General features: G+C 41.1%; 1 protein-coding gene across 4 annotated transcripts in view; it reads left to right on the forward strand.

Moving 5' to 3' along the window:
* The first annotated feature begins 3,369 nt into the window (after nt 1-3,369).
* Nucleotides 3,370-27,594, forward strand: part of LOC134344027 (cysteine-rich hydrophobic domain-containing protein 2) — a 58,048-nt gene continuing 33,823 nt past the window's right edge. Inside the window, exon 1 of one of the 4 annotated variants that reach the window (XM_063043132.1) lies at nt 3,370-4,752. In XM_063043132.1, the coding sequence (XP_062899202.1) occupies nt 4,352-4,752 (401 nt within the window). In that variant the 5' untranslated portion in view covers nt 3,370-4,351. The remainder of the gene's footprint in view (nt 4,753-27,594) is intronic. The other 3 variants (XM_063043134.1, XM_063043131.1, XM_063043130.1) reach the window with 3 other exon arrangements.

Raw genomic sequence — 27,594 nt, forward strand, 5'->3', positions numbered from 1 at the left:
TTCTGTGTCTTAATAACAGTATTTTGTTTTAAGGAAGAAAACAATAATCTGGAATATTGTTAAGGAGCTTGTAATGTCATATACAGTAATTGAAAACAATAAAAGCTAATTAGTGTGACCAAACATCTGCCACAGTTACATCTGCACAGTAACTTCAGAGTAAATGCGCTATGAGTCTACAGTTTAGCCTTTCCAGGTCCTGCTTCTGCATTGATGCTATTATTTGGAGTTGTTAGAGGTGAAGACATTACTTGCACTAAATAAGACCAGCAGAATAAAAAATCCATGACTCAGATATTAAAAGGAGATATAGATTACAATAGCATTCTCTTCTAAATGGTTCCAACCCACTCCATCCACATCCCCACAGGCTTTACAATATCTATCAGACTCTACAGACAGGTTCATTAGATATATCCCTTGCAGTGCTAGCTCATGTCAGAAATATTTAAATCAAATTGGTCCTTGCCTGAAATATTAAGTTGGGTTTTCTTGCCACAGATGCTGCCTGACATATTGAAAGCTTCCAGCATGTTTTGCTTTATTTCCTTTTTTCCAGCATCTGTAATTTTTTCTTGCCCAGCCATATAAACATTGGGAAGGCCAACAGCAAAACTTTCTAGCCACATTTATTGGGGTACATCACCTATGCATTTTTATCTCCAGTATGATATTCAGGTTTGCCTTACTGTAAAAGATGACCCAGTAATATCTGAATTGTTACCATGTTATTTACTGTTTTAAATCAGTGAATACTCATGCAAACTGCAATGGTAACTGGTATAATTCTTAGCCTATGTTAGTTGCAGAACATTTAGTTCTTACATATTTGAGAATATGAGGAGTAAATATTGGCAGAATTGCCACTACAGTATTACAGTTTGCTACTTAAAATATTACTATTGCCTATCTCGTGAGCTTCAGTCTTTAAATGCTGTCAGCAAAGCAGTATAAATTGCAGCAGCTTCATCGCATCTTGTACTTTTTATTCGCAGTTATTTTGTAAATAACACTATTCTTTGCATTTCTGGTTAGATGCTAACTGCATTTCATTGGCTTTGTATCTGTACTCAGCACAATAACAATAAAGTTGAATCTAATCTAATCTAATGTGCATACAATTGATAATGCTTTGAAAATGCAACTACATTTGCTACTAATGTGGATATAAGCCTATATCTTGAACTAACATGGCTTACAGTGATAATTTGTCATGTGAGGGTAACAGAAATAAGATTAAGAAATGTTTTAAAATGTCAAAGCGGATTTTGCTCCTACTTGGAAGTTATTTTAATTTATCATGTTTGATTAATTAAAAGATCTTAAGAATGGACAATCAATTGCAGGAAAACAGTTCTATTAAATGTGTTCCATATTCACTTGAACCTTTTGACATCTGTTTTGAAAACAAAATTTCTGGTATGAATAAAGGGGTTGTTTTCTTATATATGACAGAGGTTTCTGCTCCCATTGTTTCATTCTGCTGTGATTGACAACAGTTGAATTGGTGTGTCCATGATTAGAAATGCTGTGTGTTTGAGTGGGAGTTTTGTCCAGGGTAGAATCACAGAGGGTACATCAGATATTGTGAAATGAAAGAGCATCATGCAAGTTTCACATTGCTGCAAGCAGTAGCCTGCTGATTAATTGTAAACATCTTAAAGAATAGACAATCTCCAGATGTTTAGTGTGGAGAGAGGACTACTACTATGTAGTGTAGGTGGATGGTTGATCTGCATCGCTAAACTACAGACGTTCTGGCTACAGAATCACCCAAATTGTTTCTGAAGGTCTCAATGTCACCCGCAGTGGGATCATTTAACTGGAATTCTGTTTTACATTCCATTCTCAAAATTTGTCAAGAACATTATAAATCAGCAATTTTATAAATTGCTTACATTATTGAATTGTAAATTGGATTGCAGAATAGACTCGGGGAGGAAGGTTATTTATTCTGCTTTACTTACAGAAAATAAACAACTCATTAATCATTTTGGTCATTCATGATTTTCTTAAGATTTCCAATATAATATATTTAAGTTCCATAAATAAGTGAATTAATTTACGCATAGAAAATTCTTGATCCCACAAAGTTGAAAATCATAATAAAGCAAAGAGAGAGAAGAGAGTTTGTAATAATTATTGTAGTTTAGTGTGGGAAAGTCAGAAGCCATCCAATTTAAATATAAGAAAAACAGAAATATTTATTTAATGGGGAGAAAACTAAAGCTCCAGATCAGAAAAGATTTTTCCAACACAAATTATTGAAAGGTTGTGCAGATGTACAAAATGTGCAGCCATGAGTATTTGTTCTAGCTGATCAATGTTCTTGTTTGCATTTTCACAAAAGCCTCCTCCTGGCCTTAGCTATCAACATGGCCTTTGATTTCTTTTTCTTTCATATTTATTTAGCTACTTCATGTTTATTCAACTATCCCGTAATATATCCATGTTATTACCAATTAAAATGCAATTTTGTAATACTGCAAGATTATTAGCACCAAAGCTTAAAGTACAGACAATTTAGACTGCATACTGCCACCAAATGGCATTAAAGCAGAGTGATGGTGGCACATCAGCTATTATTAGACCAGTAATCCTGAAGCTTAAATAAACGATTAAGAAATATAATTTGAAATCCTGCCAAGCCATCTGGGGAATTTAAATTAACTTAACTATCCAGAAATTTTTAAAAGACCAGATTGTTATCGCAACACGTCTGGTTCACCTACATCCTTCATGAATAGAAATGAACCATTCTTGTTGGCTAGTCCAGTTTTTTTTTGTCTCCTGTCAATAAAGTAATGTTCATGAAATGAACTAACCACTCAATCGGAGATGATTTTGGTAGTGATGTGTACATCTAGTGAAATAATGAAAGAACAAAGCATCTGAGATGGCCTAATCATCCAGCAATGTCGTAACCAAATAGAAATTAGGTGATATACTAAAGAAGCCACACTTCCCCAAAAAAATTGGATTTTGGAATTTTCCAGATAGTGCAGCAGTAGGTCTAATACAATGATTGACATACATCAACCTATAGTCACACAAGATTATTTACGAATCTAGATGTGAATAATTGCATTTTTTAGGATATTAACAATGATTTTAAAATTCATTTACAGGGTAAGAATACCAAATAATGTGTCTATTATCACCAAAATAAAAAGTCTAAATATAATATGAAGACATTTCTTTGAAGTGTGTGTTGTGTGTACTTTACTTCCTTGCCTAATGTACAATGCATTATTTATTTAAAATGGCATTTAATACAGGCAAAATACCTCAGCCTTTGATGTCATGCTAGATAAACCAATATGGAGAAAATGGCTGACATTGAGGTTAGCTCAACTAATCAATTTCAATTGGTTGAAGAAAGTAGGTCCAACACACTTGGCTATCTCAGAATCCGGACTGTTTGCTCTGCTAAAGAAAAATATTTAAAAACTTCCCCAGGACATGTTGTGTTTGACAAGTTTAATGACTAATGAGGGTAATGTGGAATCCACAGACTATTCAATATGTAGAAAAGAAGATGCTTTATGGGATGAGTGGGTAATGTGGTGTTTTATGGGAGGAGTGGGTAATGTGGTCCTTCTACTTCTTTCATTGGTCTTTTTGTGTACCTAACAAAAATACCAACCTTGATTGCTGGCATTCTCAGAGTTCCTTCTCCATTTTGAGTGGGCAAGACCAAGGGTTGATTCCCTTGAGATAGTAAATATGTTGCACTTTTTCAAGAAAGATTTAAAAATGATTTTGAGTTTATGGCCACCGTCCCCTGGTAACTTTTTGTTGTGATAAATTTCCATTTTCCTGGAGTAGAATGAATAGCTGCTTCAGGAGTTTAATGTTGAGCACATAAACAACCGTCGGAGCAAAATGAATACAACTGGATCTTCAATGGCAAGTACTAGGTTAAAGTTGTCTACCAGTACATTTGGAGTATTTTATCAGGATAAAGTTGGTGGTATATCTCCAGTCTTTTAAGGTGCCTGTTAGTCCACATATCTACAATTTACGTAACTGGGATTACCTGTCCGTTCGAATATGAGCTTCATTCCTGATTTGAAGCCTTGACCTTTGGATATCCTTTTCCTCAAAAGGCCAGAAAGTGTAGCGAATTTTACCATCAATGTTTGCCTGAGAGGTGTCTCCCAAGATATTGAAAGTGGTCCAGGGTCTTGTCACACTACAACTGGGAAGAGATGTTCTGCAGCGGGAATATATTATTAAAAAGCCTTTGGAGTTCTACGTTCAGTGCAAAGTACATCCTTTCCCATACTTCAGTGAGCTAAATCTACGATGACTTACAAGTACGTATTGGTGGAGAACGTAACCGACATTTATGAAGAGATTTGTGATAAAATATGGGCGGGCGCAACGATCCAGAGATTTAATTGCGATTATTGTGCTGATATTTTACATACATCACAACGCGATTAATGAATTTGAAACCACTAATAGTCGAGTCTCGGCATCTCCACAGCAGAGTCGGCGGGACACGTCACTTCCTTCCTCCGCGAGCGGGCCGGGGAGCAGCTGTCAGCACGACTACTCTCGCGATTTCTGGTTGCTCCATTGCGCTGTGCGCGGTGTCTCTATGGAATTGGCGGCCTCCGGCATGATGGCGGATTTCGATGCGATCTATGAGGAAGAGGAGGAGGATGAGGAGCGGGCTGTGGAGGAGCAGCTGCTGAAGTACGCGCCCGACCCAGTGGTGGTTCGGGGCTCGGGACACGTCACTGTGTAAGACCGAACGGAAAACCGCGTTGGGGTTGGTGGGCAGGCGGCACCGAGTTAGTGACTTACGGAGCCGGGCCCGGACGAAGCTGCCGAGTCACCTGGGGCTTCGAGTCAAATGTATTGGGAGTTCAAGCGATGTAGATCCGGGCCTGTGGTGACAGTCCTTCCTCAGTTCTCTAGGTTTTTTTTACACGGGGAGAAAAGTAGATGGGATTGTTACCGCTGTGTTGCTTCAACAGTGTGAGATAATGAATGACGTGACTGCTCTTGTCAATTCGCGGCAGAGTGGCTTCTCTCAGCTGGATTACTCGGTGCGGAGTAACCAGGAAATTGATAATGTAGCTAACATAGTTAGAATATTATGAGTAAATCAGTATGATGTAGGCTAAAACATTGACTTTGGTTGGATGTTGATTTCGATTTCGTTCAGTGAACTGAATTAGTAAATATTGTATCAATATGCATAAAAATACTTTGGGGGGGTTACCGTAGACTAAATGGTGAGAAGAAATTTGTTAATTGTATATTTATATTGTTTTAGTCAGATACGAATATGAGGCAAAATTGCTTAATGTCATTTCCTGTATACAAGTATAAAGGAGAATGAAATAATTGTACTCCAGACCCGATGCAGCACCAAAAGAAACAGAATAAAATAAAGAGTGCAATAATAAAAAAAAATACATAAGGTACCTTAAACGCAAACAACAGGAATTCTGCAGATGCTGGAAATTCAAGCAACGCACATCAAAGTTGCTGGTGAACGCAGCAGGCCAAGCAGCATCTGTAGGAAGAGGTGCAGTCGACGTTTCAGGCCGAGACCCTTCGTCAGGACTTACTGAAGGAAGAGTGAGTAAGGGATTTGAAAATTGGAGGGGGAGGAGGAGATCCAAAATGATAGGAGAAGACAGGAGGGGGAGGGATGGAGCCAAGAGCTGGACAGGTGATAGGCTAAAGGGGATACGAGAGGATCATGGGATAGGTAAAAGGGGATACGAGAGGATCATGGTAGCTTATATACATTGATTGCATGTCCATAAAGTGACACTAGGCACAGGAGTGTCTGTACATAAGGTGACTGACGAGAAATAAGAAAGTAGCGGTGGTGGGTTAGTGGGTAGCAGTGTTGATCAGCCTTACTGTTTGGGGAAAGTAATTGTTTTTGAGTCAGGTGGTCCTGGCATGGATGCTACGTAACCTCCTGCCTGATGAGAGTGGGACAACCAGTCTATGAGCAGGGTGGGTGGGATCATTCATGATGTTACTGGCCGCCTTCGACACCTTTCTTTACGTATGTCCTTGATGGCAGATAGTTGGTGCCAGTGATGCTTTGGGCAGTTTTGACTACCTGTTGTAGAGCCTTCCCATCCATCACAGTGCAGTTTCCATACCATGCAGCGGTACTCTATACTGGACATCTGTAGAAGGATGTGAGTATAGATGTGCATAGCCCAGCTCTCTTCAGCCTCCTCAGGAAGTAAAGTTGTTGGTGAGCTTTCTTGATTGTGTAGGATGTGTTCTGGACCCATGAGAGGTTGTATGAGATGTGCACTCGTAGGAGTTTGAAACTGCTCGCGGTTTTGACTGCTGTGCTGCCAAAGTAAAGAAGGCTATGAGTTGTGCAAGTTTTTCTGAAGTGGATAATTACCTCCTTGGTCTTGGTGATATTGAGGAAGAGATTACAGGTCGACCTTCACTAATCTGACTACCTGTAATCCGGTTCCTTCGATAATCCGGCACTGATTATGCTTAATGTAATCCTTCTGTAATTCGGTGTTTTCACTAAACCAGCATTCCTCAGGTCCCAATGGTGCCGGATTAGTGAAGGTCGACCTGTATTTACCTAGTACCAGCCCTTGAACTCTTCCACCTTCTCTCTGCAGGCCATCTCATCGTTGTTGTAGATGAGACCAATCACTGTCATGTCATTGATGAATTTGACAAATGTGATTACTTGGGTGTTTGGCCATGCGGCCATATGTGAACAGAGTTTACAGCAATGAGCTCAACACACAGCCCCGTGTTAAGGATTTGTTTATCCTGATCATCTGAGGTTTTTTGGTTTGGAAATCCGACACCCTGCTGCACAGTGGTGTATTTAAATCAAGGAGTAGGTGTTTGATCTGTGGGACAATGTGTTGAAAGCCAAACAGAAATCCAGAAGCAGTTTTCTGACAATAGTGACATAGGTGTGATTTGAGCTTTGTATCAAATATTTAGTCAGCAGCTTGTTGGGATTCATCCGCAGGGTGTGTCTTAATAGGTGAAGTACTGGATTATGTCGGGCAGGCATGGAAGATTTACTTCACAAAGGAGATGGTTATTTCATGAAGGATGGAATTGCTGTTGAGGAGAACAAATAAAAAGCCAGCAGGAAGAATTAAAAATTTTAAGTTGCACCAGTAATAAAGTCGTACAACATGGAAATGGACCCTTTGTCCCAAGTCAAACTGTGTCATGAATACAAAGTGAGATTACAAAACTTTTACAGTGTTAGGGTAACAATGCATGGTACAGCACTGCAAATTTGCAACTGTAGATGTAGGTGCTGATTTTACAACTGGTAATGTATTATAAGATTTGTAAATAGTCAAATTCTGTTACAATTTAGCTATTCTTTAATTTCCTTTGGTTCCTATTCAAACTGAATCCTTCGTCCACTTTGATAAATGAGTGGATTGTCAAAGGGTGATTTCCTGGAGTTAAATTAATGTCATCACCAATTAGATATCAGATACAGTCAATTGCAGTATTATGGGCAATGGTATTTGGAAAACTTAAGCTCTTTCATAATATTGATTTCAGTAACTTCTAAGTATTGATTTAATAAGGTCTTGTCATATTTGAGTTTCCAAGAGTATGATTCACAAAAGGTTAGAGTTTTAACAAGGTGTTCCTATTTATTGCTGAGGTAATAGGATACAAGAGCTGGAAGGTTATACACTTCTGCAGTTAATTATGACTTTGGTGAGACTGCGTCTGGAGAATTGTGTACAGTATGGGTCTCCTTGTTTAAGGATAAATGTTCATACCTTGGAAGCAGTTAAGAGAAAGGAAGCTTTTATGATGAAAGGTTGGATGGGGTAAGTTTGTATATGTTCAAGTTTAGAAGAATGAATGAAGATTGATGGAGGAGAGACGGTTAGTTAGTAGACCTGTTGCTTCTCAGTGCCAGAGACTGAGGTTCCCTCTTGACCTTGGGTACTCTGTGAATTTGCATGTGAACATGTGGGTTTGCTCTGCATACTTCAGTTTCCTCCCAAATCTCAAAGACATGCAGAATGTAGTTTAATTGACCATTGTAAATTGCCTAGAGTGTGTTAATGAGTCATAGAATCAGAGCGAAGGTGATGAAAATTGATGAGAATAAAAACAAATGAGATGAATTTTTGTCTGTGCGAGGAGTGGCGCCCCACATGGCCTTCCAGTCCGTGCCTTGTAAGGCATGAAAATGCCCGACGCTGGCCTCTCAGGCCTGAGTCAACGTCGTCATCATCATCAATGTAAATGGGTTGGTGGTCAACCTGGACATTGTGGACTAAATGGCCTGTTTTTGGGCTGTACCTATAACTTTTGGATGTTTCCTTTTTATCTAGAACTAGAGCTTAATCATTTTTAAATATTTACCCATTTGAGAGGGGATGATATGATTTTGTTTTGAGGACTGCAAGTCCCTGAAAGCTCTTTTTCAAAGAGTGGTGATAACAGAATCTTTGAACATTTTTAAGGCGGAGACAGGTGGTAAATTAGAAAAGTTACTATGGGTAAATGGGAATGTGGAGTTGAGATTGCATTCAGATCGTGTTTTCTCATTAAATGGTGCGGTGGGTTTGAGAGGCCTGGTGACTTACATCTCCTAATTTCTATCTTTATATGTATTCAGTAACACAACAAGTAAAAGCAGAAAAGAAAATGTTCAGAAACATGTTGTCTATGCCAGTTGTTGACATTAGCTGTTTATATAAGTGTAAATGGGATTTGATTGCATCATTAAAATAATCATCATAAGATCATGAGTCATCATTCAGCTCTTCAAGTACCTGTCTGTCGTCATCTGGACTGAACCTAAAGAATTGTTTAACCCTTGTATCTGTGCATAACAAAATTTATCTGTTTTATTTTTCCAATTTCCCCCCTCAGTCACTATTTTTGTGTTGAGGGGGTGTTGATGGAGGGAGACATACCAAGAGTGATCTGTACAGCTTGATCAGCTGTCATTTTAAATTTCAAAGATCGTTATTATTGCAAGCTTGCACTAAGGTAGTTTTTGGGATCCACTTCAGTATCTAATGATGGAGGTTAGTGCATGAATATATTTAATTGTTTGTTACAATCCATGAACTATAACAAAATGATTAACAGTAAGTAACCTCAGTAAGGACAGACAGCAACACCTCTGCCTTGATTATTCTCAAAGCTGGTGCTCCATGAGGCTACACTCTTAGCCCCTTACTCTACTCCCTAAGCATCCATGTCATTCCGGCAATCTTTGCTCCAACTCCATCTACAAGTTTGCAGATGATACCACCATAGTGGGTTGTATATCAAATATTAATTAGTCTTCAGTGCAGTAAGGAGGTAGAGAACCTAGTAACATAGTGACATGACAACATCTTTTTCCTCAATGTAAAGAAAAACCTAATCATTGACTTAAGGAAGTGGGTGATGCACATGTTCTTGTCTGCATCAATGGTGCTCAAGAGATTTGAGAGCTTCAAGCTTCTGGGGGTGAACATCACCAGTAGCCTATCCTGATTTAGACGCATAGACCAACATCTCTATTTCCTCAGAAAGCTAAAGAAATTGGGCCTGTTTCCATCAACCCTTACCAATTTTTATTTATACACCATAGACAGCATTCTATCTGGATGCATCATGACTTGATATGCCACAGCTCTGGACATGAACACAAAAAACTGCGGAGTTGTGGGTACAGTTCAGCACATCTCAAAAAGCAGCCTAACGTCCATGGACTCTCTTTGCACTTCTTGCTACCTCAGTAAAGCAGCCAATATAATCAAAGACCCCATCAATTCCTGATATTCTCTCCTCTCCTCTCCCTCCCATTGGGCAATAGGTATAAAAGCCTTAAAGCATGTATACCAGGCACAGGGCAGCTATCACACTGTTATAAGACTATTATAACTAAGTAGACTACTGTTGACTTGCAATGCACTTCCTCTGTACTATATCTTGCTTTGTTTTACCTTGTACTACTTCACTGTGTAATAAATTGATCTGTATGATCAGTATGCAAGAGAAGCTTTTCACTGGACCTAGGTACAAGTGAAACTAATAATTCAAATTCTAGTTGATGTACCATCAAATTTAAGGGTACAATTTTAAGGTGCTTGGAAGTAAGTACAGAGAAGATGTCAGGGGTAATTTTTTTTACACAGAGAGTGGTGAATGCGTAGAATGGGCTGCCGGCTACGGTATATGATATGATAGGGCGGATATGATAGGGTCTTTTAAGAGACTCCTGGATAGGTACATGGAGCTTAGAAAAATAAAGGACTATGGGTAACCCTAGGTAATTTCTAAAGTAAGTACGTGTTCGGCACAGCATTGTGGGCTGAAGGGCCTGTATTGTGCTGTAGGTTTTCTATGTTTCTAAATATAAATGGGGCAAGAGTGGAATTGCAGGCAGCAGCCACAGGTGGTATAATTCATAAGTTCTTCATTACCTGAACGTTAGGCTAAAATTCTATTATTTTGTTCATTTACACATATCTATTTCAAGGTAATATAAAGTTTGGACTGCTTTTTTCTCAGATTTAGATTATTCAGCAGGGTCCACTTCAACCAGTCAGTACATAATAAGTGCAATTCAAAAATGAAATTTCTTAAATTACTGACAGATTAATGGAGTGGAAGCTATATGGAGTTCTGGAAAATTGCTCCCTTTTATAAAAGCGTAATGGAGAGAGTAAATATATTTTGGTTTCACTTTCTTTCAGCTGTCAAACTAGTTGGTTTAAAACATGTGCCTCATGTAGTATTCCAAAATGTGGGTCATCCTGGTATTGTATTGAAAAGAACTGGAACCAGTCTTCAGCAGCAAAACATTCCTGCAACTTAATCGTCTCACCTAATTGTGCTAAACTGGGAAATGGAACAATAACTGAGCTTGAGCCAACTGTTGATAAAATAGCAGTAAATTATGAAGTACTGTCAAATTGATAGGAGCCATTCTTACAGTAATCTCTTATCATAACTTCAGTGCAGTAAACTTTGACCACAATTAGGCTGCATGAGTCCCATCATCACAAGTATATCAATGTATTTAACATTATAAGTGTTACTATTTTTCAAACGTGTATTTTAAAATGTCAAAATCTCAGAATTGTTTGAAATTTATTCTGAAATTTAGAATTCGTCTAGTGAAGCTCTATGGATGGAATTGGGGAATAGGAAAGATAGGACCATGTTAATGGCCTATATTCTAGTCCACTTGACAGTGCCCAGGATTCAGAGGAACAAATTTGTAGAGAGATCACTGACTGTTGCAAGAAACATAAGATTGTGATAGTAGGTGATTTTAACTTTCCACGTATTGACTGGGACTCCCATACTGTAAAAGGACTAGATGGGATAGAGTTTGTCAATTGTGCTCAGGAATGGTTTCTTAATCAGTACATAGAAGTCTCAATGAGAGAATTTGAAATACATGATCTTCTATTAGGGAGTGAGATAGAGCAGGTGACAAGTTTGTGTAGAGGAACAAATTGTATCTCATGATCATAATGCCATAAGTTACAAGGTAACTACAAAAAAAAAGGCAGATCTGGTCCTTGGGTTGAGATTCTAAATTGGAGAATGGCCAATTTTGATGATATCAGAAAGGATCTGGCAAGTGTGGATTGGGATAGACTGTTTTCTGGCAAAGGTGTATTTGGTAAGTGGCAAGGCTTCAAAAGTGAGATTTTGAGAGTACAAGGCTATATGTGCCTGTCAGAATAAAACGCAAGGATAACAGGTTTAGGGAACCTTCATTTTCAAGAGACGTTAAGGTCCGGTTAAGTAAAAGGAGATGCATAACAGGTATAGGTCGGTAGAAACAAATGAAGTACTTGAGGAGTATGAGAAATACAAGAGAAAACTTAAAGAAAACAGGAGGGCTAAAAGAAGACATGAGGCTGCTGTAGCAGACAAGGTGAAGGAGAATCTTAAGGGATTCTATAGATAAGTTGAGAGCAAAAGGAATGCAAAGGATAAAATTGGAAAATCAGAGTGGTAATCTACGTGTGGAGCCAAAAGAGATGGCTGGAGATTTTAAATGGATTTTTTTACATCAGTATTTACTTGGGAGAAAGCCACTGAGTCTATAGAAGTGAGGCAAAGCAGCATCAAGTGCATGGACTCTATACAGGTTACAGAAGAGGAGGTGTTTGCTGTCTTGAGGCAAATTAGGGTGGACAAATCCCCAGGTTCCTTTGGACCCTGTGGGAGGCAAGTGCAGAAATTGCAGGGGCCCTAGCAGAGATATTTAAATCATCCTTTGAGGCAGGTGAATTATTGGAGGATAGCTAATGTGTTCCGCTGTTTAAGAAAGGCTCTAAGAATAAACCAGGAAATTATAGGCTGTTGAGCTTTATCAGTAGTGGGGAAGTTATTGGAAGGTATTCTAAGGGACAGGATATATGAGTATTTGGATAGTTGGTGACTGATTAGGGATAGTTAGCATGGCTTTATGCATGGTAGGTCATGTCTGACCAACTTCAGAGTTTTTTGAGGAAGTTACTAAGAAAGTTGTTGAAGGCAAAGCAGTGGATGTTGTCTACATGGACTTCAGCAAGACATTTGACAAGGTCCCACATGGGAGGTTGGTGAAGAAGATTCAGTCGCTTGGCATTCAAGATGAGGTAGTAAATTGGATTCAACATTGGCTTTGTGGGAGAAGCCAGAGAGTGGTAGTAGATGTTTGCCTCTCTGACTGAAGGCCCGTGACTAGGGGTGTGCCACAGGGATCACTGCTGATTCCATTGTTGTTTGACAAGATCATCTATATCATTGATCTGGATGATAATGTGGTTCACTGGATCAGCAAATTTGTGGGTGACAGCAAGATTGGGGGTGCAGTGGACAGTGAGGAAGACTATTGTGGCTCGCAGCAGTATCTGAACCAGTTGGAAAAATAGGGTAGAAAATGCCAGAGGGAAATTATTGCATGAAAGTGTGAGGTTTGGGAGGACCACCGAAGGTAGATCTTACACAGTGAGCAGTGTGGTAGAAAAAATATGATCTGGGAATACAGGTCCATAACACCAGTTGAGAAGACAGCTGAAACGTCTCGACCCAAGCAAGGCTGCAGGACCGGATGGTGTCAGTACCAGGGTGCTCAAAGCCTGTGCCCCTCAGCTATGTGGAGTACTTCGCCATGTCTTCAACCTGAGCCTGAGGCTCCGGAGGGTTCCTGTGCTGTGGAAGACGTCCTGCCTCGTCCCTGTGCCGAAGACGCCGCGCCCCAGCGGCCTCAATGACTATAGACCGGTGGCATTGACCTCCCACATCATGAAGACTCTGGAGAGACTTGTTCTGGAGCTGCTCTGACCTACGGTCAGGCCATACTTAGATCCCCTCCAGTTCGCCTACCAGCCCTAGGAGTTGAGGATGCCATCATCTACCTGCTGAACCGTGTCTACGCCCACCTGGACAAGCCAGCGAGCACTGTGAGGGTCATGTTTTTTGACTTCTCCAGTGCATTCAACACCATCCGCCCTGCTCTGCTGGGGGAGAAGCTGACAGCGATGCAGGTGGATGCTTCCCTGGTGTCATGGATTCTTGATTACCTGACTGGCAGACCACAGTACGTGTGCTTGCAACACTGTGTGTCCGACAGAGTGATCAGCAGCGCAGCGCAGGGTCTCCACAGGGGACTGTCTTGTCTCCCTTTCTCTTCACCATTTACACCTTGGACTTCAACTACTGCACAGAGTCTTGTCATCTTCAGAAGTTTTCTGATGACTCTGCCATAGTTGGATGCATCAGCAAGGGAGATGAGGCTGAGTACAGGGCCACGGTAGGAAACTTTGTCACATGGTGTAAGCAGGATTATCTGCAGCTTAATGTGAAAAAGACTAAGGAGCTGGTGGTAGACCTGAGGGGAGCTAAGGTACCAGTGACCCCTGTTTCCATCCAGGGGGTCAGTGTGGACATGGTGGAGGATTACAAATACCTAGGGATACGAGTTGACAATAAACTGGACTGGTCAAAGAACACTGAGGCTGTCTACAAGAAGGGTCAGAGCCGTCTCTATTTCCTGAGGAGACTGAGGTCCTTTGACATCTGCCGGATGATGCTGAAGATGTTTTACGAGTCTGTGGTGGCCAGTGCTATCATGTTTGCTGTTGTGTGCTGGGGCAGCAGGCTGAGGGTAGCAGACACCAACAGAATCAACAAACTCATTTGTAAGGCCAGTGATGTTGTGGGGATGGTACTGGACTCTCTGACAGTGGTGTCTGAAAAGAGGATGCTGTCCAAGTTGCATGCCATCTTGGACAATGTCTTCCATCCACTACATAATGTACTGGGTGGGCACAGGAGTACATTCAGCCAGAGACTCATTCCACCGAGATGCAACACAGAGCGTCATAGGAAGTCATTCCTGCCTGTGGCCATCAAACTTTACAACTCCTCCCTTGGAGGGTCAGACACCCTGAGCCAATAGGCTGGTCCTGGACTTATTATTTCCTGGCATAATTTACATATTACTATTTAACTATTTATGGTTTTATTACTATTTATTATTTATGGTGCCACTGTAACGAAAACCAATTTCCCCTGGGATCAATAAAGTATGTTTATGACTATAACTAATTCATGAAAGTGGCATCACAGGTGGATAAGGTCATTAAGAAAGCTGTTGGCACATTGGCCTTCATAGATCAAAGTATTGAGCACAGGAGTTGAGATGTTACGTTGAAGTTCTACAAAATGTTGGTGAGGCCTGATTTAGAGTATTGTGTACATTTTTGGTCACCTACCTATAGCAAAGATGTAAATAAGATTGAAAGCGTATGGAGAAAATCTACAAGGATGTTGTTGGGATTGGAGGACCTGAGTTATAAGGAAAGATTGAATGGGTTAGAACTTTATTTCCTAGAACGTTGAAGTTTGAGGGGAGATTTGATAGAGATGCATAATAATGAGGTTGGGTGAGACTACAACTAGAGGACATGGGTTAAGGGTGATAGGTAAAATGTTTAAATTGTTGAATGTCTACGAGATGGCTTTTTAGAGCAGGTTGTGCTGGAGCCTACTTGGGGAAAGGCTATCTTAGATTGGGTGTTGTAATAATCCTGAGTGCCATTGCTATTACAAAGGAAAAAAGTGATCGGCAAACTCAAAAGGTCTTAAAGTGGACAAGTCACCTGGACCAGATGGACTACATTCCAGAGTCCTGAAAGAGATTGCTGAAGAGATAACAGATGCATTGGTGATGATCCTCAAGAATCACCTGATTCTGGCATGGTCCCAGAGAAGATTGCAAATGTCACTCCACTCTTTAAGAAAGGAAGAAGGCAAAAGAAAGGAAATTATAGGCCAGTTAGCCTAACTTCAGTGATAGGGAAAGTTGGAGTCTATTATTCAGGATGCGATTTCGGGGTACTAGGAGACTAATGATAAAATAAGTCAAAGTCTGCATGGTTTCTCTGAAGGGAAATCTTGCCTGACAAATCTGTTAGAATTCGTCAGGGAAGTAACAAGCAGGTGGACAAAGGAGAGGCAGTGGATGTCATTTACTTTGATTTTCAGACGTATTTGATAAGGTGCCACACATGAGGCTGCTTAAAAAGATAATTTCCCATGGCATTACAGGAAATATACTGGCATGGATAGAGGAAAGGCTGACAGGCAAGAGGCAGTGAGTAGGAATAAAAGGGGCCTTTTCTGGTTGGCTGCCAGTGACTAATGGTGTTCCTTAGGGGTCAGTATTTCACATTGTTTGTCAATGATTTGGATAATGGACTTGATGACTTTGAGGCAAAGTTTGCCAATGATGCAAAGCTAGATGGAGGGGTAGGTAGTGCTAAGGAGGCAATGCAATTGCAGAAGGACTTAGACAAATTGAAAGAATGGGCAAAAGAAGTCTCAGATGGAATACAGTGTTGTGAAATATATGATAATGCATTTCAGTAAAGGGACCAAAAGTGCAGACTATTATGTAAATGGGGAGAAAATTCAAACAGCAGAGGTGCAAAGGGACTTGGGAGCCTTTGTGCAAGACTCACTGAAGGTTAATTTACAGGTTGAGTCTGTAGTAAAGAAGGCAAATGCAATGTAGGCATTCATTTCAAGGAGAATAGAATATAAAAACTAGGAGATAATGCTGAGACCTTATAAACCACTAGTCAGGCTGCACTTGGAGTATTGTCAACAGTTTTGGGCCCCATATCTCAGAAAGGATGTGTTGCAATTGGAGAAAGTCCAGAGGAGGTTCATGAGGATGATTCTGGGAATGAAGGGGTTAACATATGAGGAGCGTTTGGCAGCTTTGGGATTTTACTCACTGGAATTTAGAAGAAAGTGAGGGGATCTCATTGAAAACTGCTGAATGTTAAAAGGACTAGATATGGTGGATGTGGAGAGGATGTTTCCTGTGGTGGGAGTGTCCAAGATTAGAGGACACAGCCTCAAAATTGAGGGGGCGACTTTTTAGAAGGGAGGTAAGGAGAATTTTTTTAGCCAGAGTGTAGTGAATCTGTGGAATGCTCTCCACAGACAGCTGTGGAGACCAAGACCGTGGGTATACTTAAAATGAAAATTGATAATTTCCTGATTGGTCAGAGCATCAAAGGATATGGTGGGAAGGCAGGTGGATGGGGTTGAGTAGGATCCACAATCAGCCATGATGGAATGGCAGAGCAGGCTCGATGGGCTGAATGGCCTAATTCTGCTGCTATGTTTTATGGTTTTAAGGGGAACATTAGGGGAAACTACTTCACTCAGGATGTGGTGAGAGTGTGGAACAGCACAAGTGGTGGATGCAATTTAGATTTCAATGTTTAAGAGAAGTTTGGATAGGTACATGGCTGGGAGGGGTATGGAGTGTTATGGTCTGGGTACAGGTCAATAGAACTACACTGTTTAAATTGTTCGGCATGGACTAGATCAGGGGTCCCCAACCTTTTTTGCACCGCGGACCAGTTTAATATTGACAATATTCTTGCGCACCGGGGGGGGGGGGCGCTGGTGTTCAAGTAGAGTTTAACTCACCTCAACATGTCTTTTACAGTTAGGGTTGCCAACTTTCTCACGCCCAAATAAGGGACAAAAGTAGCAACAAATACGGGACACTTGTGTTTACCCCAGGAAAGACTACTATGACCATGAAGCCTTGCATGGGCACCTGAGTGCGCATGCGCGTACGTGTCGAATTCTTTTCCCACAGATCGGTTTTGGCTTAATCTTCCTGACTACACTGTACATATATTATTTCTACTTTATATAGGCTGTGTATTTATCATGTCATTCCTGCTTTTATGTGTTATTTGGTAGGTTATTTTTTGGGTCTGGGAATGCTGAAAAATTTTTCCCATATAAATTAATGATAATTGCTTCTTCGCTTTACGCCATCTCGGCACAAAAGGTGTCATAGGAACACTCTACCTTTGCGGGAGGAATAGGGGACAAGGGTGGCCCGTATGGAACAAACCAATTTAGCCCAAAATACGGGACAGTTGGCAACCCTATGTTCAAGTTCAACGATGCGTGGCAGGGAATGAGGAAAGATGCAGCTGACTCGTATCGTCTCCTTGCGGCCCAGTAGCACATGCTTTGCGGCCCGGTGGTTGGGGACTGCTGGACTAGATGGATCAAAGGGTCTGTTTCTGTGCTGTAGTTTCCTGACTCTAAATGTACTTTGAAACCTTTACATCCATAGTTATCTATCCTGAGTTGGCTGTATGGTAAAGCAGTTGATTCATAGTTAAGTAATACCATGATTTTGAAAAAAAGAATGTTTTCATATTCTTGATCTTTCTCCTTCTCCTTTGTGTTCTGCACTATACAGCACAGTGACTGCTGTCTCACAGCTCCAGGAACTTGGGTTCAATCCAAACTGTGTGAATTTTGCAGGTTCTCCATGACTGCATAGTTTTTGCCTGTTTGCTTCAGTTTCCTCTCATGTTAAGGATGAGCTGATCGATAGTTTACTTGGCTGCTGTAGATTATGCTTGGTGTAGATAGGTGGTAGGACAATAAGGGAAGAGTTTATGGCATATAGAGAGAGAGAATAGATTACAGGAAATTAAAGGGGGAGTGGGATTGCTCTGAGAGAGAGCACAGACCAGATGGGTCAGATTACCTTTTGCATGACAAGAAAATATGAGAATTGTCTGCTTGTCCAATCCTGAAAATGTGTGTATATGAATTTAATCACTTTATCTCTGCAAGTTGAGAATTTTACTTATTAGCACAGAATATAGATAGTACAAAGTTCAAAGTAAATTTATTATCAAAGTACATATATATCATCATATGCAACCATGAGATGTATTTTCTTGAGGGCATACTCAATAAATCCATAATAGAGTAATAAATGTAACAGAATCAATGAAAGACCTCACCAACTGAGCGTTCAACCAGTGTGCAAAAGACAACAAATTGCAAATACAAAAGGAAGTAGTAGTAGTGATAATAATATATAAATAATAAATATCGAGAACATGTGATGAAGAGTCCTTGAAAGCAAGTCCATAGGTTTTGAGAACATTTCAGTGATAGGGCAAATAAAGTTGAGTGAAGTTATTCTCTTTTTTTTTGAGGTAATAACTGTTCCTGAACCTGGTTGTGAGCCCCCAGGCTTCTTTACCCTCTTCCTCATGGCAACAGTAAGAACAAAGCATGACCTGGGTGGAGGAGGTGCTTGATGGATGCTGCTTTCCTGCTGCAGAACTCTTTGTAGATTTGCTCAGTCGTGGAGAGGGCTTGATTCATGATGGAGTGGGCCGTATCCACTACCTTTTTATTGGATTTTCTATTCAAGGTCATTGGTGTATCTCTAGGCTGTGATGCAAGCAGTTAATGTACTCCTCCACACATAAGACCATGAGATAGAAGAGCAGAATTAGGCCAGTGATTAGAGGCCTAGAGCCATTAAAAGCTCCTCATATTACAAGCCTTTCAATCCCGGAATCATTTCTGTGAACCTCCTTTGAACCCTCTCCAGTTTCAGCACATCCTTTCTAAGATAAGAGGCCCAAAACTCCTCACGATACTCTTAAGTGAGGCCTCACCAATGCTTTATAAAGCTTCAACATTACATCCTTGCTTTTATATTCTGGTCTTCTCAAAATGATGCTAACATCGCATTTACTTTCCTCACCACCGACTCAACCTGCAAATTACCCTTTACGGAATCCTACACAAGGACTCCCAAGTTCCTTTGTCTCAGATTTTTGTATTTTCTCTGCATTTGGAAAATGGTCATCTTCTACCAAAACTTCCTGACACTGTATTCCGTCTACTACTTTGCCCATTCTTCTAATCTGTTTTATGTCCTTCTGTAGCCTCGCTGCTTTCTCAAAATTACCTGTCCTTCCACCTACCTTTGTATCGTCTGCAAACTTGGCCACAAAGCCGTCAATTCTGTCAATAGATATCACGTAAAAAGAAGCGGTCCCAACACAAACCCCCCGTGGAACACCATCAGTCACCATCAGCTAACCAGAAAAGGCTCCCTTTATTCCCTCTCTTTGTCTCTTGCCATTCAGCAAATGCTCTATCCATGCCAGTGTCCTTCCTGTAATACCATGGGCTCTTAACTTGTTAAGCAGCCTCATGGTTAGCTTCTGAAAATCCACATACACAACATCCACTGATTCTCTTTTGTCTGTTTACTTTTTCTTCAAAGAATTCCAGTGGATTTGCCAGGGAAGATATTCCCTTGAGGAAACCATGCTGATTATGGCCTATTTTATCATGTGCCTCCAAGTACCCCAAAACTACATTCTTAACAAATGCTTTCAACAGCTTCCCAACCACTGAGGTCAGATTGACTGGTCTGTAATTTCCTTTCTTCTGCCTCTTTCCCTTCTTGAAGAGTGGAGCAACATTTGCAATGTTCCAGTCCTCCTGAACCATGCCAGAATCCATTGATTTTTGAAAGATCATTACTGATGCCATCTCGACATCTTCAGGCACCTCTTTCAGAACCCTGGGATGCTGACCACCTGGTACAGGTGACTTATTTACCTACAGACCAAATACCTTCTCCCTAGTAATGACAATTTAACAACTTCTGCCCCAAAACTCTGAAACTTCTGTCATACTGCTACTGTTTTCCACAGTGAAGACTGATGCAAAATACTTACTTGCTTTGTCCACCATTTTCTTGTCCCCCATTACTACCTCTTCAGCATTATTTTCCAGTGGTCTGATATCTACTCTCGCTTCTCTTTTACACTTTATATATCTGAAAAAACTTCTGTACCCTATTTAATATTGTGTCATCCTGCCTTTAGAATACTACTTCTTCTTTTGGGATGTATATCTCCTGTACCTTCCAAACAGCTCTGGAAATTTGTCAAAGTTTTGGATATCATGCTGAATCATCACAAACTCGTAAGGAGGTGGAAGTGCTGCTGCACTTTCTTTGTAATTGTACTTGCGTGCTGGGCCCAAGCCGGGTCCTCTGAAATGATAACACTGAGGAATTTAAAGTTGCTGACCCGCTCCACTTCTGATCCTCCAATGAGGAATGGATTATTTCCTCCCCCTAAAGTCAATAATCAGCGCCTTGGTCTTGTTGACGTTGAGTAAGAGTTTGTTGTTGTGGCAGCACCCTGTCAGATTTCTATATGCTGATTTGTCACCACCTTTGATTCGGCCCACAACAGCAATGTCAACATAGCTGATGCCAATCCAACTCTACCCCTTCTGTTTAGTGTAGCCATCTCCTATTCCTTGCTGTTGTCATGTCTGTCTAAATACTTTTTAACAGCTGCATTGTTGTTTGCTTCCATCACCTCCACTCGCAGCACATTTCATTTGGGGAAGAGGTTCTGATAAAGTTGTATAGCATTGGAGAAGGCCCCTTGGGTCAACTGGAGATGAGTAAGGAGTGTAGGTCGTAAGTGGGTGAAACCAGCAGGGTGGGGGGTCATTGGAAGGGTGAGTCATTGGGATATGGGACAGATTGGAGAAGGGGGTTAGAGATGATGATTGGTGGGATCCTGTTTCGTCTGGCAGAAATGAGGAAGGATGATGTGCCAAAGTTGATTGAAAGAAGTATCACTAATTTGCTTCTGGGTTTTTAGAACATTTAAACTGTGAGCACATAAAAGTAATATTAAATTGAAAAGTTGATTAATTGACCTGCAACTTTAAAAACATTAAGTAGCATGGATGGCCTATTTCGCTTGGATTGATCTAGATAGTGAATGACGAGTGAAATAGACACGAACATTTTCCTGTTATCAGCCCATGCTAATAGATACACAGCAGAGATTTTAATAGAAACAATTGATGAGGAATTGAGTAATTTGTAAAGAAAATCAGGAATGTATTTGAACTTTGAGGGAAGCATAAGTTTCGTACACTTGTTTAATTTTATACCGCCAGTTGTCTTAAATTCAGTACTTACAGAGAGTTTTTAAACAGACCAACCAACTGGATTTTTGGTGAACTTCCTAAAAGTGTTTCAAGACTTTTTGCTTTAATATTTTTGTATGAATATGCAGTTTGATTTTGTCTCATATATAGCAGCTGGGATTTTGCTTCCACATTCAATTTGTTAAATCCTGTAAACCTGATGAAGCAGTCATGAATTTAAGTAGCTTGAACTACCAAGAACGAATGAAGGTAGTAGATTTTTTTTGAACCTTTGAGAAGTTGCTCAGGTATAATAGTGAGTTCCTGCAATTTCAAAGAATTACAGCTGTGTACAGAAAAATATTTGAAAAATAACTTTAAGGATTGATGTTTTCGTTTCATTTCAGAGTTTTTGGATTTGAAATTCCAATATGACAGTGTAGTCACTTACCATTAAGTTCATGTGCAAAATTCATTGCAATTATTTGTAAGTTGATTTAAGACAATGATGCTCTAAGGAACGTAAGAATAATACCACCAGATAATAAGTGTAATAATTGAGTTTGTTACATTGTGAATGAAAGTTTAACAAGATATTCTGACTTAAAGGCATTGGCCTAAGGAAGTTGTTAAATGATCTAAAGTTTGGAAATATCAAAGATTCAAAGCTATATTGGAACTTTCTGCCACATTCTTTTTATGTAAATTTATTTATTGTTTCATGATGAGGCAGCTTCTTTAACTTTATCAAAAGGGCTACTGTTCACAACTGCATTGAATTGAAAAGATAACCAATTAAATGAGGGAAAGAAATTATAAAACTTGTTTGCTTATCCACAACTTGGACTTCCATTTGGAATCTGGATATTAATAGGTTTAATTTTCAATTTGACAAAAAAATAACCACTGGTTGTGTCAGCGGGTTGTTAGTGTACAGAACAAATGGCTTGCTGCTAACTGAAAAACTAAGCCTTTTGCTAAAGCCCAGCCTGCAAAGTAGAGAATACAGTCTACCCTCCACATCTGCGGATTCAACCAACTGCGGATCGAAAACATTCAGAAAAAAAATTCCAGAAAGTTCCAAAAAGCAAAACTTGAATTTGCCATGCGTCAAGCACTACGCTGAATCCACGCGAATAAAGTGATGTGTAGGCATACCCTGCTGTAGCCTCCCGCCATTTCACAGATCCTCAGTCTCTCTCCAGCACTCGTTGTTTGAGCATTGTTCGCCTCGCATCTCATTCATTCGCTACTTGTGTTGTGAGTGAGAGGAAGGAGTTTAAGGCTAGTAAGAGATGGCTGGCTAGCTATGTAAAGCGCTACAGCCTTAAGAACTTAGAGATCACGGGAGAATCGGCATTGGCTGATGCCGAGGCAGCATCAGCATTCCGAGAAGAGCGTCTGTACTGAACATGTACAGACATTTTTTTTCTTGTCATTATTCCCTAAACAATACAGCATAACATCTACTTACATAGCATTTACACTGTATTAGGTATTATAAGTAATCTAGAAATGACTTAAAGTATACGGGAGGATGTGTGTAGGTTATATGCAAATACTACGCCATTTTATATAAGGGACCCGAGCATCCGCGGATTTTGGTATCTGGGAGGGGTCCTGGAGCCAATCCTCGGCTGATACTGAGGGACTACTGTATTGCCTTTGCTTTTGTATATTGTCCCTCTTTTTTTATTTTAAAAAGTATTTTTGACATTATAAATGTAACTATCTTGTAATTATAAGGCATCTCATAGAATCTAAGGATAACCCGATATACTATGCAGCCAAATAAATACTTTTAAAGTGTTGTCAATGTCTTAAGAGAGGGAAAAGATGCTACCAATATGCATCTGCCAAACTCCACAAGCAATTGAGATGACAACAGTTGTATCAGCTTGACCTGCTCTGTTCCTGCATCTACTTTGACTGTTGATAGATGTGTTATGCCTTGATGTAGTTTGTATTTTTGTGTAGGCCAATTACTAACAATGCAACTAAAAAGTGTTAACGCTCAAGCCCCCTTTGAAGTTAATCGCTGATTATATTTTGTTATGTAAGCACTGTCAGCTTCATTCATCTTGAGGAACTGCCTCCATTTTAAAAGCATTTCTGAAAGTTTATAAGTTATAGGTTTTAAAATTAAGTTGTCCATTGGATGGTAAAGAAACATTGGTGGGAGTTCTGAGAATTACGTGAAATTTTGCAAACTATTTAATCTTGAAATACATAGAATGTCTGCTGGTAGTTCTTCAAAAAGCAATATCTTTACCTTAAAGTACTTATATTAAGTGATTATTATTGCAAATGCTATCTAGTGAAAGTAATGTTAATATTGACAAGGGCTGAGAATTGAAATTAGACTTGAAATTAATTTATTGTAAACAATTGCGGCTTTCCTTTCCTTTCCAGGACATCAGAGATGTCCTCCTTCAAAGAACAGGGTTTCCCTTCCTTCACCATTGATGCTGCCCTCTCTGCATTTCTTCCATTTCCTGAATATCCACATGAATCTCCCTTCTACTGGGCGTCTCTGGAAATTTGGCCCGTTAGCCCCTTGCTAACAGCCACTGGATTCCATGGTGATAAACCTACCTTCCTCCAGCTTCGTAACAACTTTGGCCCTGCCAAATCCATGAGAATGGGATGCGTCTCCCACCCAAACCCTAGTTTGTGTGAATGCTGTGTGATTTACTGCCTGCAGTAGCCCATCAGCATGAAATAACAGATCGCACATTGCATACAATTATAAAGAAATGTATTTGTGAACGATAACCAAAAAATTAGTAAAGAAAAAAATCAAAAAGGGCTTATTAGCATTCATTTCAAGAGGTCTAGAATACAAGAGCAAGGATGTGATGCTGAGGCTTTATAAGGCACTGGTGAGGCCTCACCTTCAGTATTATGAAGAGTTTTGGGCTCCTCATCTTAGAAAAGGTGTGCTGGCATTGGTGAGGGTCCAGAGGAGGTTCACAAGGATGATTCCAGGAATAAATAGGTTATCATACGTGGAACGTTTGATGGCTTTGGGTCTGTACTCGCTGGAATTCAGAAGGATGGTGGGGGGTATCTCATTGAAACTTTTCGAATGTTGAAAGGCCTAGACAGAGTAGATGTGGAAAGGATATTTCCCATGGTGGGAGAGTCTAGGACAAGAGGGCACAGCCTCAGGATAGAGGGGTGCCCTTTCAAAACACAGATGCGGAGAAATTTCTTTAGCCAAAGGGTGGTGAATTTGTGAAATTTGTTGCCACATGCAGCTGTGGAGGCCATGTCATTGGATGTATTTAAGGCAGAGATTGATGGGTTCTTGTTTGGACATGGCATCAAAGATTTTGGGGAGAAGGCCAGGAACTGGAGTTGAGGAGGAGCAAAAAATAGGATCAACACTTATTGAATGGTGGAGCAGACTCAAAGGGCCAAATGGTCTAATTCTGCTGCTATGTCTTTTGATCTTATAATTAAGCAGTCAAATGTGTACTTAAGTTGGAGCACCTCTTGAACTTGTCTGTCACTCGCGCGCTGGACCCTCGGTCTGCATGAAAATACACCACCTTCCGAAAGTCACTCAAAATCCATCTCGAACAAACGGATCTCCCACAGGAGTTTTAGTCCTTTCTCCTCGAAGTCATTCATTTACACAAAGCACCTTGTGCAACAGGGACAGCATCCTCAGTCATCGTATCCCCTGTCTTCTCCCAGCTATCGCCAACAAAGACCTTCAACCCAGTGTTCTTCAGAACCTTCTCCCAATTCCACTATCCTGATTGGCTGACAGCACATTCCTAAGTTGAATAACAAGCCTCTTATCTTAGCTGAAACCCAAACAAGCCGAAAACAGAATAGACTGCTCTTGCAGAACTGCTAAAATGAAATACCTACAGCATTACAGTAAGATCTTAAACAAGGCATTACACTTGCTTACCCCACCTTCTCGCCGCCTTAACAGTCATAGAGTTCCTCTTGTCCTTGCCTACCACCCTATAAGCCTCCACATCCAATGCATCATCCCTCACAATTCTTGCCATCTCCAAAGGGATCCTTCCACCAAATATAACTTTACCTCACCCCCTCTCTCTGCTTTCAGCAGGGATTGCTCCATGATTCCCTTCTCCGTTCATCCCTCCTCACTAACCTCCCTCCCGGCACTTATCCTTGCAAGTGGCCTAAGTGCTACACCTACCCATTCACCTCCTCCCTTGCGGCCATTCAGGGCCCCAAATAGCCCTTCCAGATGAGACGACACTTCACCTGATAACACAAAATAATCTGCAGATGCTGGGGTCAAAGCAACACTCACAACACGCTGGAGGAACTCAGCAGGTCGGGCAGCATCCGTGGAAAACATCGGTCGACATTTCGGGCTGGAACCCTTTGTCAGGACTGAAGAGGGAAGGGGCAGAGGCCCTATAAAGAAGGTGGGGGAAGTGCGGGAAGGAGAAGGCTGGTAGGTTCAAAGTGGAAAAACCAGTAAGGGGAAAGATAAAGGGGTGGGGGAGGGGAAGCAGGGAGGTGATGGGCAGGAAAGGTGAAGAAGGAATATGCGAAAACACAACAGACAAGGTCTCCCAGTAGCCACCCACTTCAACTCTGCTTCCCACTCCCATTCGGATATGTCCATACATGGCCTCCTCTACTGCCATGATGAGGCTAAACTCAGGTTGGAGGAGCAACACCTCATATACCGTCTAGGTAGTCTCCAGACCCTTGGTATGAACATAGAATTCTCCAACTTCCAGTAATTCCCTGCCCCTCCCTTCCTCTATCCCTATGTCATTCTGCCCCCTCCCCCAGCTGCCTATCCCCTCCCTCATGGTTCCGCCTCCTTCTACTACCCATTGTGTTTTCAGATTCCTTCCTTTCCAGCCCTTTATCTTTCCTACCCACCTGGCTTCACCTATCACCTTTAAGCTATTCTCCTCCTTCCCCCCCCCCCAACTTTTTATTCAGGTGTCTTTCCCCTTTCTTTCCAGTACTGAAGAAGGGTCTCAGCTTGAAACATGCACTTCCATAGATGCTGTCTGACCTGCTGAGTTCCTCCAGCATTTTGTGTGTGTTAGCATATTTTTACAATTGCTCTAAGAAGAGCCAAGCAAGTTTAACTGAATGTAGGAGCTCATCTGTAGAATGTCAGATATGCAAATCAACTTAGAAGTCCTTACTTCTAAGTTGAAGTTCAGGCCACACTTAGATCCCCTCCAGTTCGCCTACCAGCCCCGACTAGGAGTTGAGGATGCACTTGTCTACCTGCTGAAACATGTCTGTGCCCACCTGGACAAGCCAGCGAGCACTGTGAGGGTCATGTTTTTTGACTTCTCCAGTGCGTCCAACAGCATCCACCCTGCTCTGCTGGGGGAGAAGCTGACAGCGATGCAGGTGGATGCTTCCCTGGTATCATGGATCCTTGATTACCTGACTGACAGACCACAGTACGTGTGCTTGCAACACTGTGTGTCCGAGAGAGTGATCAGCAGCACTGGGGCTCCACAGGGGACTGACTTGTCTCCCTTTCTCTTCACCATTTACACCTCGGACTTCAACTACTGCACAGAGTCTTGTCATCTTCAGAAGTTTTCGGATGACTCTGCCATAGTTGGATGCATCAGCAAGGGAGATGAGGCTGAGTACAGGGCTATGGTAGAAAACTTTGTCACATGGTGTAAGCAGGATTATCTGCAGCTTAATGTGAAAAAGACTAAGGAGCTGGTGGTAGACCTGAGGAGAGCTAAGGTACCAGTGACCCCTGTTTCCATCCAGGGGGTCGGTGTGGATATGGTGGAGGATTACAAATACCTGGGGATACGAATTGACAATAAACTGGACTGGTCAAAGAACACTGAGGCTGTCTACAAGAAGGGTCAGAGCCGTCTCTATTTCTTGAGGAGACTGAGGTCCTTTAACATCTGCCGGATGATGCTGAGGATGTTCTACGAGTCTGTGGTGGCCAGTGATATCATGTTTGCCGTTGTGTGCTGGGGCAGCAGGCTGAAGGTAGCAGACACCAACAGAATCAACAAACTCATCTGTAAGGCCAGTGATGTTGTGGGGATGGAACTGAACTCTCTCATGGTGGTGTCTGAAAAGAGGGTGCTGTCTAAGTTGCATGCCATCTTGGTCAATGTTTCCCATCCACTACATAATTTACTGGGTGGGCACAGGAGTACATTCAGCCAGAAACTCATTCCACCGAGATGCAGCACAGAGTGTCATAGGAATTCATTCCTGCCTGTGGCCATCAAACTTTACAATTCCTCCCTTGGAGGGTCAGACACCCTGAGCCAATAGGCTGGTCCTGGACTTATTATTTCC

Source organism: Mobula hypostoma, chromosome 3, assembly GCF_963921235.1.
Source record: "Mobula hypostoma chromosome 3, sMobHyp1.1, whole genome shotgun sequence".
Lineage (NCBI taxonomy): Eukaryota > Metazoa > Chordata > Chondrichthyes > Myliobatiformes > Myliobatidae > Mobula > Mobula hypostoma.